At 37.0% G+C, this 14,926-nt stretch overlaps 1 protein-coding gene across 3 annotated transcripts in view; it reads left to right on the top strand.

Moving 5' to 3' along the window:
• The window catches only part of PPP1R21 (protein phosphatase 1 regulatory subunit 21), a 56,365-nt gene that overhangs the window by 15,654 nt on the left and 25,785 nt on the right, over positions 1-14,926 (top strand). For all 3 annotated transcript variants that reach the window (XM_065890931.1, XM_065890934.1, XM_065890933.1), the window contains exons 6-12: positions 80-138; positions 1,117-1,211; positions 3,353-3,405; positions 3,894-4,043; positions 6,533-6,634; positions 6,722-6,810; positions 9,183-9,319. In XM_065890931.1, the coding sequence (XP_065747003.1) occupies positions 80-138; positions 1,117-1,211; positions 3,353-3,405; positions 3,894-4,043; positions 6,533-6,634; positions 6,722-6,810; positions 9,183-9,319 (685 nt within the window). The remainder of the gene's footprint in view (positions 1-79; positions 139-1,116; positions 1,212-3,352; positions 3,406-3,893; positions 4,044-6,532; positions 6,635-6,721; positions 6,811-9,182; positions 9,320-14,926) is intronic.

Raw genomic sequence — 14,926 nt, 5'->3', positions numbered from 1 at the left:
TCAGATTTTTTTCCCATATAGGTTTATTACAGAATATTGAGTAGAGTTCCCTGTGCTTTTTTTTCCTTCTAAAATTCAGGTAAAATCTCAGACTCTAGAAAAGGATGCCAAGGAATGTCGACTTCGGACAGAAGAATGGTATGTGGAAACGTGAATTCCAAGGGGCCCTGAAGTGAGAATCAGAAGACCCGAGTTTTGGTGCAGTAGCTCCTCTGTCTTAATTTTCCCACATTTGCAATGAGACAGGAGTAGATCGTCTCCACGGTCCTTTTCAGTTTTGTTATCTGTGGGACCTTATGAATTCTTTGTAGAGTGGCCTGTGCATTAGTCCTCAGCCTGCAGATGTTTTGGACCGTGGCAGATGGCATTCTGGGGCTCCAGTACTGAGGACTGGGTTCTGTCTGTTTTAGACTACTCTAAAGAGAAGGCCTTCTCGTTAGTCAGGAAAACTGACTAATGATCATGGTGTCAACCTTTAAATTTTAAATAATTTTAAATAAAATGAGGTTATGCAATCTATTGATAATTTGGAGATATTTACGTTTTAAAATATTACTTATCTCTAGGTAGTAAGAGCAGGCACCAACACTTATTTGATAAATGACATATTTTAGGTTTTAATAAGATCAATCAAGTGCATTTTTTCAGTTTAGTTGCATTGAACATGCATGGTGTATCTATGGTCTTAATTGAATCAAAACCCAAAATGATCAGATTTTCAGCTCAAGAGAAAAAAAACGCTTTAATACTTTAAAAATGTTTACCATAATACTTGGACAAATATTTATGTGTTGTAAAGAGAAAATTTATGAGTTTGAAATGGCTCTAAGATTATTTTGAGCTTGGGGAGATAAACTTAAAATTGTATAAGATATTGGGACTGTGATAAATTCTTTGAAACTTCCAGTCATTCAACAGGAGTCTCAGGAGCTTTAGAATCAAGGCTTAGTATTTTTCTTATCTTCATTTTTTTTTTTTTTTTAACAACTCTCTACTACCAAGGGTATCCCAGATGTCAGGTACCATCCTCTGAAAGCCTGGTACCAGCTGTTGAGGTAACAAGCAAATCATGACCTACTGTCTATTGATAATGTGGTTTTGTATTTTTTCTTTCAGTCAGTTACAGTTAAAGAATCTTCATGAAGATTTGTCAAGTAGATTAGAAGAATCCTTATCAATCATCAATGAAAAAGTACCTTTTAATGATACAAGTAGGTATTATGTACAGTTTTCCATTATTTGCAACTCTGAACCTCTTTATGATAGCCAACTAATTAAAATAATTTGTAATCTATTTGGCAGAAAATCTCTTTGGCCTAACAGAGGGTTGCTTTCTTTTTGTCCTTTTGATCAGCTTTGGCCTTCATGTTTCATAGGGAGATTTTAATTTGTCACATAACTATTCTGAAGCTAGGCTTCTTGGAAAAAGCCCAAAGCCACATTTTTAAATTGCATGTATTTAACATATCCCAAGGTGAAAACCAACTTTCACATAAAGTACCTGAATATTTGTACAAGAAAATTTGATCATGGTGGGCAGCAAGGTGGGAGAGGAGTGGCGGGATGGGTGGGAGGTGAATCTTCTTAGCCTGGTATCTCCTGCCCTTTGGACAATCCCCAGAGATAGTTAGGGAGTTGACTTGGGTAAGCCCTGCTTCCTGCTCATCCTGGGAATGGTCTGGTAATTTACACAGCCAAGAGCAACAAAAAGAAGTTAAAAAAGAAAAATCAACTTACATATATAACAGATGCCAAATTTGTAACCTTTAGACAGGTATTAAATCTAAACCTTGAAGACAAAGAAAACAATTGATTTGATCCGGAAACTTAAATTTAAATTAGTACACATTTCCTTTTTTACAATTATATCATTGAAATTAATTTTTGACTTCTTCTCAATTTTTCTTAGGGAAGACCTAAAAAAAGAGGGAAGAAAAGACACCAAAGAAAAATAGTAGTTTGCTCTAACACTGAAATCAGCATATGTCATTATTATATCAAAAACCTAAATTCATCTGAAAACAACACCTGTTACTGCTTTCTACATTAATGTAAATAGCACCAGCATACTTTGATCCACTAGGCTTAAAACCTTGGCATTTCATTTTCCCCTTATTCCTTAGTCATCAGGTTCTAATCATTTCCTTCTGAGTCTCTTTGGGTTTATCCTTTCTTTTCCAGTACTAGTTGTCACCCTATTTTAGGTTCTTACCATGTCACAAGTAGGTTACTACTTTTAGTTCCGAAATATTTAGAGATTATTTACTGAAAGTCTAAATGGGTGGGAAGCACAGGATATGCAAAAACGTATAAGACAAAAATCTCTACCTACCCTCAAGGAATGTATAGTCCAGTAGGGAAGAAATAAGGTAGAGAAATATCTAAAATATAAGCTAAGCTATTCCATGAAGAACCTCTTGGGGTTTCAGAGTAAGAATGATTACTACTGGTGGGGTTGTTTGGGGAAGCCTTTTGGAAGAAGTGTGCTTTGAGCTGGGCCAGGATGCAAAAGTAGGTTTTATTGGTAAGAGAGGTGAGGGAGAACGAGCCAGGGAATTGCATGGAGTGTGGTTATGTAGGATAAAGGTGCTGTCAGGGCCTGACAGCAGTAATTAGTTAAGTATGACTGGAGGCCAGAGTGGGTGGGATGTGGAGGCCAATGATGGGTAAGTTCTGAAAGGGAGGGTGGGGCTGGACCCTCAAGTTCTGGGCAAAGGGCTTGGGGGGACTTAATTTGCAAGTCAGTAGGTTGTTGCAGAAGCTTTTGGAAATGTCTTGGTGAAATTTGTGCACTCACAAAGTTCATCTGGCAGCAGAGTACAGACTACCCTGGAATGGGAGAAGGGGGCTGATGCTGTTGTGATGATAGTCCTGGTGTGCTGTGATGGGGGCTGGAGCCTGAGTTGTCAGGGAGATGCAGGGAGGCAAGGGAGCAACAGGAGGCAGTGTGTTGGAATGATGTGGTGCAGCTGACAGAAATCAAAGAGGCAGACGGGGAGCAGGTTTATGGGAAAGACGTTGACGGTAACTTTGTTGTGGCTTAATATTCTAACAGATTGGTGTGCATCTCTTTACCTACTGATGTGTACATTTGTGAATAAAAGCCTAGATCTGGGGAGAGAAACTGATGCACCAGCTGATTGGCCCAACTGGGATGGATGAGCCCCCCTGTTGGGAGTGGTGGGAATGAGGGGTGCATAGTACAAAGAGGCCTGTGCAGAGTGCACTGCAGTGATCAGGAAGGGAAGGGGCTGAGAAGCTGGGAAATGGGATGAGCATTTATTATTTCTCAGTTAAGCTCTTTTTTCGTAAATGTAAAATGACTTAATGAACAGCCATTTTTGTTTTGTAGAATATAGTCAGTATAATGCTCTGAACGTTCCAGTCCACAATAGGAGACATCAGGTAAAGATGAAGTTTTTATTTTCAGTGATGTGTGTGTCAAACTTTTCAGAAACACCAATTCGTTGTTTGGGCCTCTGTTTAGTGCACCAAACCATTGCGTTTAACTTTTACTTTCTTTCCTCATACATTCTTAAAAATTGTGAAACTTGCTGTTTTTTGAATTTGTAAATAATATAGATTTTTGCTGTCTCTTGTCTGATAACATTAGAACTGAATTGTGGGATGCACTGATTTTTGAGTCATACCTTTCTTTTAGGTTTTGCACTTAAACAGTCTAGGTTAAGTGGAGAGGTATATGTACCAAAGCTGGCGGCTTTCTATTGTAATTACTTAGATGGTAGTATTAAAATCTAAGTGGGAGCAAATGAATTTAAATTAAGGAATAATTATACTTGAGTTCAAATGTTTCTCCAAAAGCAGACTTAATAAAGTTGTTTGGGAGTAATAACTTGATAGTTGACTTTAACTGTATCCTTTTCATTTTGAAGCTGAAGATGCGGGATATCGCTGGGCAGGCCCTGGCTTTTGTTCAAGATCTCGTCAAGGGTCTTCTGAACTTTCACACCTATACAGAACAGAGGATTCAGATTTTTCCTGTTGATTCTGCCATTGACACTATATCTCCATTGAATCAGAAGGTACATTTAACTCAGGATACTTTTTGTTTGCCCTGAACAAACGTGGAGACTTGTTACTAATTATCAGACCACTCGTGTGCCTCTGCCAAGTACTGTGGAGGACATGGGAAAAGCTACAAATCGTAGTCTTTACCCTTAAGGTAAAATATGGCAAACGTGGGGATTCTTAAGAAATGAAATAGTAAGGGAGTTGTTAAAGACCTTAGTGTGAGTGAGTGGTATGGGCAGTAAGTGATATGAGGTCATCAGGGAGGGGAGATTGCTGTCGGTGGTAGTGTCTGGAAAGGTTCTTTGGTGATTTAACTGGACTTTGAAAAATGAGCATGATTTGCATGGGAGGAGTGAAGCGGGGTGGGTATTTTTTCACCACAGGAGAGGGAAAGACATGAGCAAAACCATGGAGTAGGAAACCATAGGGAGTATGCATGTAGTCACATACCACCACTTTTGCCGTATTGTACTGGTAACACAGACTGGCCCTGACACAGTGTGTGAGGGTGGGTGTTACTCAGAGCCAAGAATAGCAGGGGGTGGGGATTATTGGGGCCATCTTGAAGGGAGGAAATTAGGGGGCTTGTAATAGATGAACTCTAAGTGCCCCATACTGTGGTGTCTGAAGTGAGTCATGCCACTCTCTACGTACCTGGTTTTTCTCATCAGCTTTTTTTTGGTGTCTGTGTGTGCATCATGCAGTATTTCCAGGGTTTGAATAGTATTTATGTCCACAGATCCTGTTAGTATAGCAAAGGCTTAGATTCTGGAGTCATACTTCTGGGGTGGTAGCCCAGTTCTGCCACTTTCTATGTCCCCTTGGTCAGTTTATTTAACCTCTCTGTGCATCTTGAAAATGGAGGATAAAGTACCTACCCCACAGGTATGTATGTTTGAGGATTTAATGAGATAATACATGTACAGTGCTAAGAACAGTGCTTGGCACATAGTAAGTACTCAGTAAAGGCTAGCTCTTACCATTGTCGTCATGCTGCCGTACTCATAGGAAGCCCTCAGCAGATGCTTGCTTTTCATCAATTTTCATCTGACTCCACAAATCTTTTGAAGTTCATAAAAATTAAACTTTGGGCCTTTGAAATGGTCTTTAATATCACCGTGGGAAAAAGCTTTCAGATGACCTCGGTAAGGAAAATGGAACTGCAGCATTTTAATGTAGTTATATTTTCTTTTATACTTCCTATAATATAAAAACATTTTTTTCCACTGATTCTTTGTCCATTATTTTATTTTATTTACTTTTTATTTTATTTATTTATTTATCTGTTTGGTTGGTTTTGGGGGTTTTTTGACCACACCGTCTGGCTTGCGGGATCTTAGTTCCTCAACTAGGGATTGAACCCGGACCCCAGCAGTGAAAGCGCTGAGTCTTAACTACTGGACCACTAGGGAATTCCCGCCATTACTTTATTTTAGCTTGTTGCCATATTATGCCCACACAGTGAGAATCAAATATGTTAATCTTAATAGAAACATTTCATTACTTTGAAGAATTCCTATTTTTCTCAATATTTTACCTTTGGTGCTTTGGCCTCTGAAAGGCCCTATGTGATTTTCTATTAAGTCTGTATTACTGAAGATTCAGAAACCATTTGTTAAAAGATGACCAAAGCGTTTAGACTTGTTCATAGAATCATAAAGTAGACGTTTATACCTGAGCTTAGAGTTCAACTTATTTACAGCTCCAAAGATCGAAGCCCAGAGAGACTGAATTTCCCAGGGCCATATATCTGTGTAGTTTGCAGTAGGGCCAATTGAATCACCAACTGCAAAATGAGACCTTACATTTCCATACTGAGAAAAAGAAATTTGAGCCATTATACAGTATTTAGAAAACTGAGATATTTCACAAGTGAAAAATTAACTTCTTGCTTCTCGGTTGTCTAAATGCCTGGGGAATCTTTTTCTGAATCTATTCTTCATACTGAATTAGTCCTTTGTAAATATTACAGTATCCATGACAGTCATAAAAGTTTTTATATTCTCATTTTGATGATAATTACATTCCTGGAATTTGTTAACCTTGAACATTGTATACAGTGAAAATAAGAAACTGTACTTAAAAGTCTTTTGCTTCTAAAAAATGAGTTAAATTAAATGAGTTATATAACACAAAAATCTGTCATACAGCTTTGATTATCAAACCTTTTTTTTTTTTTTTAACTGGGACCCCTATGAAGAAGCAGTTGTTTAGAGAAGAAGGCCTGTTGGTGCTGTGTTGTAAATAGTATCCCCTCCCCATTTGCTTCATGCCTGGTCATTAATTATGTCATCCCTCTTCTAGTTCCTCATTTTGCAATGGAATGGGGACTTGGGAATAATATCTAGGATTTTAGAGGGGAGCTCTGTGTAAAAGCCTGATTTCCCAAAAAAAGTTTGCAAAAGAATTTAGGTTTAAAACTCAGCAAGTCCATTTGCAAATGTTTTGCTGTTCTTTATTTTCCAGTGATTTAACTCACAATTCTTTCCCTTCTATTTAGTTCTCACAGTATCTTCATGAAAATGCATCCTATGTCCGCCCTCTTGAGGAAGGAATGCTTCATTTATTTGAAAGTATTACTGAGGATACTGTGACTGTCCTGGTAATTTTCTTCTATGTTTTACTTCTGGAAATGGGAGCTCTTCTTTTTCAAATGACACTATTAACCTTGAAATTTTTTCTTTTCCAGGAGACAACTGTGAAATTGAAAACTTTTTCAGAGCATTTAACCTCTTACATATGTTTTCTTAGGAAGATTCTTCCTTATCAGTTAAAAAGGTACTTACCCTCTGGGCCAGGGAGCTTGGGGAATTGCGAGGTATCATCTGAGCTGTGCTGGAGTTACTAAAGTAATAACATGTGCTTCTTGTGATCTGCCTGACCTTTCTGCACCACAACCAATTTGGACTTTTGTGAAAAAGGAAAGTCATGGTTTGAGCAGCACAAACTTATATTTAAGAAAATTGAATTGTAGTTTGTCAGCTAGGGTTTTTTCAGTATTCTGTACTGAGATTACTACTATAACCACATAATGCAATATGAACCAGTATTTTTAATGATTGTGAATGACACATTTATTGAAGGAAATATTTCATTTTGGGGTATTTTTTATCCTTTTACTATAAACATCTAGGTGGGGGTTATAATAGTTAACCTCTACATTGCAATTTATAATCCTTAGGTTTCTTTGAAATAGTATATTGTTTTTATTATTGGTGACTTATTTAAGTTATAAAGTAAAAACTTTGTGTACATACTTCAGCCCTCATTGGATATGTCATTAAGTAGCCTTAAATGCTCCATCTTAAACATTTCTAGAAAGGCAAGAGAAAATAATTTATGTAATTGGAAATTTGAGAATACTCCTTGTACATTTTGATACTTTTGGTCTAAAACTACCAAGAGTCCTAATTCATCTAAATCTTTTCATCCTAAGATTTAGTCTTTAAAAAAAGTAATCAAAGAATAATACAATAATAATAATAATACATAGGAGAAATAAGAGCATATATGTAGTATAGTATATTGTAACATAAGGTTTGGGAAATACGTAGATGAATAACTTAAAGATATTGAAAATAAGCAAGTAATTATAGTTTTTAAGTCCTTGTAAAACTAAAGTAGTAGGTTTTAGTTTTTCAATAATATGAAATTTTATTATTAAAAATTAATGTGTTAAGAGCCATCTTATTTCCATCTTATTTCCTAATTCTAACCTAACAAAGGCATTTCAGTAACTGAATTCTATGATTTGTGCACATGACAGAATTTTAGGAATCAGGGAATTATGACAAACTAATGAAACAAACGAACATTTTGAAACAAGTAAACTATTGAAACAAACAAACAGTTTCATTCAGATCCTTAAATGTTTTAGTTCAGTATATAATTAAAGTTTTTTTGAAAATTGACTCTGGAAGTTTAACACTAAATTGAATACACTTTATTGATTTGGCTTACGTTGAAAAGACTCTAAGAACCATTGCAAAACTTCTAATTGCCAAACATCTGCTCTTCTTATCATCCTGTGACTTCCCCTTCTCCAGGCTCCTATCCCATTCCTTACCTCAGGATGGCATATATAAGCCTCAGTTGCCCCACTTGCCCTTGAGTCTCATTGTCTTTGTGGACTCCCCTACATATGTAATTAAATTTTTTTTTCTCCTATTAAAAAAAAAAAAAGAACCATTGCAAAAGTGGTATTTACTACTTGAAACAGTTAAGCATTGTTATTTTATCTTAATTTATTTTTTCACTATTACATTTTTAGAAACACTGGATAAGTCCTTTCTTGATTTAAGATTCCTATTCTTGGAATGTTCTGTTCCATATGCCTTCAGCCCTATGTTATCAGGTATTTATGTTTTTAGGCAATTTTTTGGTCGTTGGTTTAAATACCACTTTAGTTGACAAGATGACATGTTCATTAGTAGTAAATGGGCTTAGTACTGAATGAAGCTGTTTGCTATAAATAAATAGAAGAGGCAAGGTCAAGGGAATGGATATGATTATCATTCTGTGCTAATAACTTTCGTAGCTTTGTGTAAAAAGCATTTTACTTGATTACTGCACATTTTAAATAAACACTCTTAAGAGTCAATATAGTTTTTTTAACCTTATAATTAAGTTTTCCAAAGCACCATTTAAAATTGAAAATGGTAAAATGTATTTTATGAATGTTAAGCATTTATTTTTGTATTGAGCCTATAGATTGTTTTTTCTAATCTGTTTGACTTTTGAACCTACATACACTGAAAAAGGTTTCTCAATGATTTTCTCTCCTAGTTCCTGTGTAATTAATTCTCTTTAGGAATTCAGTCTATGAAATATTTTTCTCCTGAAAATATTTTTTTTTTTTTTTCCCTGAAAATATTTTTAAGGGAAGCATGTTTTTGCTGCTCTCAGGATGGAAAGATAATGGGCACCTCCCTTTATTTTTTCTTCCATTTAGTCGTCTTTTGCTGCATTGGCGTTTGCAGCAAGCAGGTGTATGTATTATGGTATAAAAAATGGAACCTTGTAAATGAGATCAAATTCCTTTTTTGGTAATTCTCTCTTTGGGTATAGATGTTTGAGAATTTAGATAGTTTCTTATAGCTAGTTGAAAATCGTTCAGGATGCTCACTTTTATAAAATCTGCCCATTCTTAGTTTAGAAGAAGAATGTGAAGCTTCCCTTTGCACATCTGCATTACGAGCCAGGAATCTAGAGCTGTCCCAGGACATGAAAAAGATGACAGCTGTGTTTGAGAAGCTGCAGACTTACATTGGTCTTCTCGCCTTGCCAAGTAAGCATGTTTGTTACTCATGGTTCAACTTGAAGAAATTAGAGTACAAGAAGCTTGAGAAGGGAGGTGGTTTGGCGTGTTGAAGTGAGAAGAGGGTCAGAAAAACTTGAATTCAAACCCTCCAGCTCTTTATACATTTAGGGTCTTGGGCAAATCACTTCTCTGCTTCTGTTTTCCCACTTATAAAACGGAGGTAAATGTGATTAAGTTAAATTAAGAATGTACAATATCAGGCATCGAAGACATACATTAAATATTAAATCTCTTGGGCTTCCCTGGTGGCGCAGTGGTTGAGAGTCCGCCTGCCGATGCAGGGGACACGGGTTCGTGCCCCGGTCCGGGAAGATCCCACATGCCACGGAGCGGCTGGGCCCGTGAGCCATGGCCGCTGAGCCTGTGCGTCTGGAGCCTGTGCTCCGCAACGGGAGAGGCCACAACAGTGAGAGGCCCGCGTACCGAAAAAAAAAAAAATTAATTAAATCTCTTTCTCTCCTTCCTCTTTTTTAAATGGAGAGGGGCAAAGCATAAGAATTCGTAGCAACTTTCCAACAGGTAGCATAGGGGAAGGTTAATAGTAAAAATGCTATTTTTAGAGGAACTGTATCATAACAAAGCCCCAAAATGTAAAGGTTGAAAGTCTTGGGGAAAAAAATGCTGTTTTAATTTGAAAAAAGTATTTTCAGGCCATTGAATGGACCTCAGTTTAAATGATGTTTGTAAGAAAACCATGATTTTTATAGTAGTGATTTGATTATTTGTTTTTCGTAACAGCTTAAATGTGATATAATTTACATGCCATACAATTTACCCATTTAAAGTGTACTGTTCAGTAGTTTTTACTATAGTCACAGACATGTGCATCAACACTACAGTCAGTTTTAGAATATTTTCATCACCTTAAGAAGAAACCCTGTATACTTTAGCTATCACCCTCTTATTCCCTTGTTCTGTCCCCGCCCAGTACCAAGCAACCATTAATCTACTTTCTGTCTATAGAATTGCCTGTTCTGAACATTTCATATAAATGGAATCATATAATCTGTGGTCTTTTGTGACTGCTTTCTTTCACTTGGCATAATATTTTCAAGATTCATCCAAGTTGTAGCATGTATAGGTATTTCATTCCTTTTTATTGCAGAAATATTCCATTGGATGGATATATCACATTTTATTTATCTACCTATCAGCTGATGGACATTTGGGTTGTTTCCACCTTTTGGCTATTGTGAATAATGATGCTATAGACATTTGTGAACAAGTTTTTTTTTTTTTTTTTTTTTTGCGGTATGCGGGCCTCTCACTGTTGTGGCCTCTCCCGTTGCGGAGCACAGGCTCCGGACATGCAGGCTCAGCAACCATGGCTCACAGGCCCAGACGCTCCGTGGCATGTGGGGGTCTTCCTGGACTGGGGCACCAACCCGTGTCCCCTGCATCGGCAGGCAGACTCTCAACCACTGCACCACCAGGGAAGCCCTATTTGTAGACTTTTTGATGATGACCATTATGACCAGTGTGAGGTGATAGCTCATTGTAGGTTTGATTTTCATTTCTCTAACATCTTTTCATGTGCATGTTGGCCATCTGTGTGTCTTCTTTGGAGAAATGTCTGTTTTGGTCTTCTACCCATTTGTTTTTGGCCGTGCCATGCGGTTTGCGGGATCTTAGTTCCCCCATCAGTGGGTTGAATCCGCACCCTAGGCAGTGAAAGCACAGAGTCCTAACCACTGGGCTGCCGGGGAATTCCCTTTACCCATTTTTCTGATTGGATTGTTTGTGTTTTTGATATTGAGCTGTAGGAGCAGTTTGTATATTTTGGAAATTAAGCCCTTGTTGGTTGCATCGTTTGCAAATATTTTCTCCCAGTCTGTAGGTGTCTTCATTTTGTTTATGGTTTCCTTTCCTGTTCAAAAGCTTATAAATTTGATTAGGTCCCATTTGTTTATTTTTGCTTTTATTTCTTTTGCCTTGGGAGACTGATCTAAGAAAATATTGCTACTATGTATGTCAAAGAGTGTTTTGCCTATGTTCTCCTTTAGGAGTTTTATGGTGTCATGTCTTATATTTAAGTCTTTAAGCCATTTTGAGTTTATTTTTGTGTATGGTGTAAGGCAGTGTTCTAACTTCATTGATTTACATGTGGCTGTCCAGCTTTCCCATACCACTTGCTGAAAAGACTGTCTTTTCCCCTTTGTATATTATTGCCTCCTTTGTTGAAGATTAATGCGCTGTAGGTGTGTGGGTTTATTTCTGGGCTCTCTATTCTGTTCCATTGATTCATATGTCTGTTTTTGTGCAGTACCATGCTGTTTTGATTATGGTAGCTTTGTAGTATTATCTGAAGTCTGGAAGGGTTATGCCTCTAGCTTTGTTCTTTTTCCTCGGGATTACTTTGGCAATTCTGGATATTTTGTGGTTCCATATAAACTTCAGAATTATTCTAGTTTTGTGAAAAGTGTCATGGGTAATTTGATAGGGATTGCATTAAATCTGTAGATTTCTTTGGCTAGTTTGGGCATTTTAACAATATTATTTCTTCCAGTCCAAGAGCATGAGGTAACTTTCCGTTTTCTTGAATCATCTTTGATTTCCTTTATCAATGTTTAATAGTTCTCAGCGTATAAGTCTTTCACCACCTTGGTTAGGCTTATTCCTAGGTTTTTTTTTTGATATGATTTTAAACAAAATTGTTTTTTACTTTCTCTTTCTGGTGTTTCATTGTTAGTGTAAAGAAATGTAACAGATTTCTCTATATTAATCTTATATCCTGCTACCTTACTGAATTCATTTATGAGTTCTAATAGTTTTGTGTGGAGTCTTTAGGGTTTTCTGTATAGAGTATTATGTCATCTGCACATAATGACAATTTTACCTCTTCCCTTCCAATTTGGATATTTTTGTTTCTTTTTTTTGTCTGATTGCTGTGGCTAGGACTTGCAATACTATGTTGAATAGAAGTGATGAAAGTGGGCATCCTTGCCTTGTTCCAGAATTCAGCTTTTCATCACTTAATATTATGTTGGCTATGGGTTTGTCATAAATGACTTTTATTATGTTGAAATTTGTTACCTCTGTACACACTTTGGTGGGAGTTTTTATCATGAATGGATGTTGAATTTTGTCAAATGCGTTTTCTGCATCTGTTGATATGATCATGTGTTTCTTTTCTTTTGTTCATGTGGTGTATCGCATTGATTGATGTGCATATGTTGAACCATCCTTGTGACCCTGGAATGAATCCAGCTTGATTACGGTGTATGATCCTATTTATGTGTTCTTGGATTTGGTTTGCTAAGCTTTTTTGACAATCTTTGCTTCTATATTCATCAAAGATATTGGCCTGTAATTTTCTTTTTTGGTAGTGTCTTTTTCTGGTTTTGGTATCAGTGTGGTAGTGGCTTCATAGAATTACTTTGAGAGTGTTCTTTCCTCTTCAGTCTTTTGGAAGAGTTTGAGAAGGATAGGTGTAAGTTTTTCTTTGTATGTTTGGTAGAATTCCCCAATGAAGCTGTCGGGTCCAGGACTTTTGTTTGCAGGGAGGTTTTTTTAAATTACAGATTCTATTTTACTTCTAGTGATCAGTCTGTTCAGATTATCTGTTCCTTCTTGATTCCTTTTTGGCAGTCCGTATGTTTCTAGAAACTTGTCCATTTCTTCTAGGTTGTTAATTTTTTTTGGCATATAACTGTTCATAATAATTTCTTAAGATTTTTTTATATTTCTGCAGTATTAGTTGTTATTTCTCCTCTTTCATTTCTTATTTTGTTTATTTGGGCCCTCTCTATTTTCTTCTTGGTGAGCCTGGTCAGTGGTTTGTTGATTTTGTTTATCCTTTCAAAAAAACACCTCTTGGTTTTATTGATTTTTTTCTGTTGTTTTTAAAATCTCTATTTATTTACTCTCTGATCTTTATTATTTCCTTCCTTCTGCTGACTTTAGATTTTGTTTGTTCTTTTTCTGATTGTTTCAGATGGTAGTTTAGGTTTATTTGAGATAGGCCTGTATCACTATGAACTTCCCTCTTAGGATTGCTTTTGCTGCATCCCATAGGTTTTGTATGGTTGTGTTTTCATTGTCGTTTGTCTCAAGGTATTTTTTAATTTCCTCTTTGACTTCATTGTTGACCTGTTGGTTTTTTAGTAGCATGTTGTTTAGTCACTGTATAACTATTTTTTTCTCGTTTATCTTTCTGTGGTTGATTTCTTGTTTCATGCCCTTGTGGTCAGAAAAGGTGCTTGAAATAATTTTTGTCCTTTTAAGTTTGTTGAGGCTTGTTTTGGGTCTTAGTCTGTGGTCTATTCTAGAGAACGTCCCATGTGCCCTTGGAAAAAGAATGTGTATTCTATTTTTTTTTTTTATGTAGTGTCCTGTAGATATCAATTAAGTCTAACTGTTCTATTGTGTGTCTAGGTGTCAGTCTACCTTATATCTCCAGTGAATCCTCCGAATTACCTTCAGCACAAATGCCATTATTTTTGAGAGCATCCCTAGGCTTGAACTTCTTCTCCACAGTCTGTTGTGAATTAAGTCAATTCCTTTGGGAAGAGATTCAGAGCTTTCTGTTTTAAGAACTGTTTCTCCCTTGGGTTAAATCTCTGAGCCGTGGTTCTGTGCAGGGGATGATGACAGTGATGCACTTCTCTCAGAGTGACACACCTGCATTACTCCATGGAGAGGGTAGGGCAGCAGCTGCTGGTCTCCTCAGCTTGCCTCTTTCAGCATGGAACTCCTGTTAATGAGCTGGGGCCAGGATGATCAGGGCCACAGATTCTCAGCTGCTCCATGCCCACGTAGAGCCTCCATCCCACAAGTCAGGGCTGGGTAAAAGAAGAGAACCCCCCCACCTCTGAGTCATATTTACCTAGAACTTAGCCTCAGCAGCAGGCAGCTGAGAGCGAGATAAGAAATGCAGCCCTCCAGCTGAGTCAGGGGAGAGGGAGCCTTGTGTTCTTGGCTGCACCCTCTGGACTGGGGTTTCTAGCTCACTGACTGGTAAGGGGACGGAGTGGGTTTTGGTTCACATAGCACAGATTCTTGCTATTGTTACCGAGTTAATAGAGACTTTCTTGATTAAATGTTTCTTTACTTGCTGTATGCCCTTAGGATAATTGCCAGAGTTTAAAGTGGTTATTTTTAAATCATTTTCACCAGTTGTGCTGGTGAGTGGATATGTGGAGCTTGCTTATGCTGTCATGCCAGAATTTGAACTGTGATGTTTGAATAATAGTGTTTTTAGTTATGTTCAGCAAACAATAATATGTAGGGAAAGCACAAAATGAGAAATGTGTTCTGTAGTAACAAGGTGAAATTCACAAAGGCTCTCATTTCAAAAAGAATCATGAAAGACGTAATCCTGCTTAGCAATTTAATTTTGATTCTTGTAACCATTAATATCTGTGGACATGGGGGATGCAAATCAGTTTAGATCCCTGTAATTATCACCATTCTATCTGAATGTGTCTACAATGATTTTAAGAGCCATTATTTTCAACATATCACAATCAGTTTTCACTCTCTCTCTTCCCAAAAGCAGAGGGGAGATGGTGGGCTGTCAGTTTTTTAGGTGAATTCTTCTGGGAAAATGCTTAGGTTTGTGATCTTGGTTTCCTA

The sequence above is a fragment of the Phocoena phocoena genome, chromosome 14 (genome assembly GCF_963924675.1).
Source record: "Phocoena phocoena chromosome 14, mPhoPho1.1, whole genome shotgun sequence".
NCBI lineage: Eukaryota > Metazoa > Chordata > Mammalia > Artiodactyla > Phocoenidae > Phocoena > Phocoena phocoena.
Note: the sequence above shows the minus strand (reverse complement) of the source record. Positions and strands in the feature narration are given on the sequence as shown.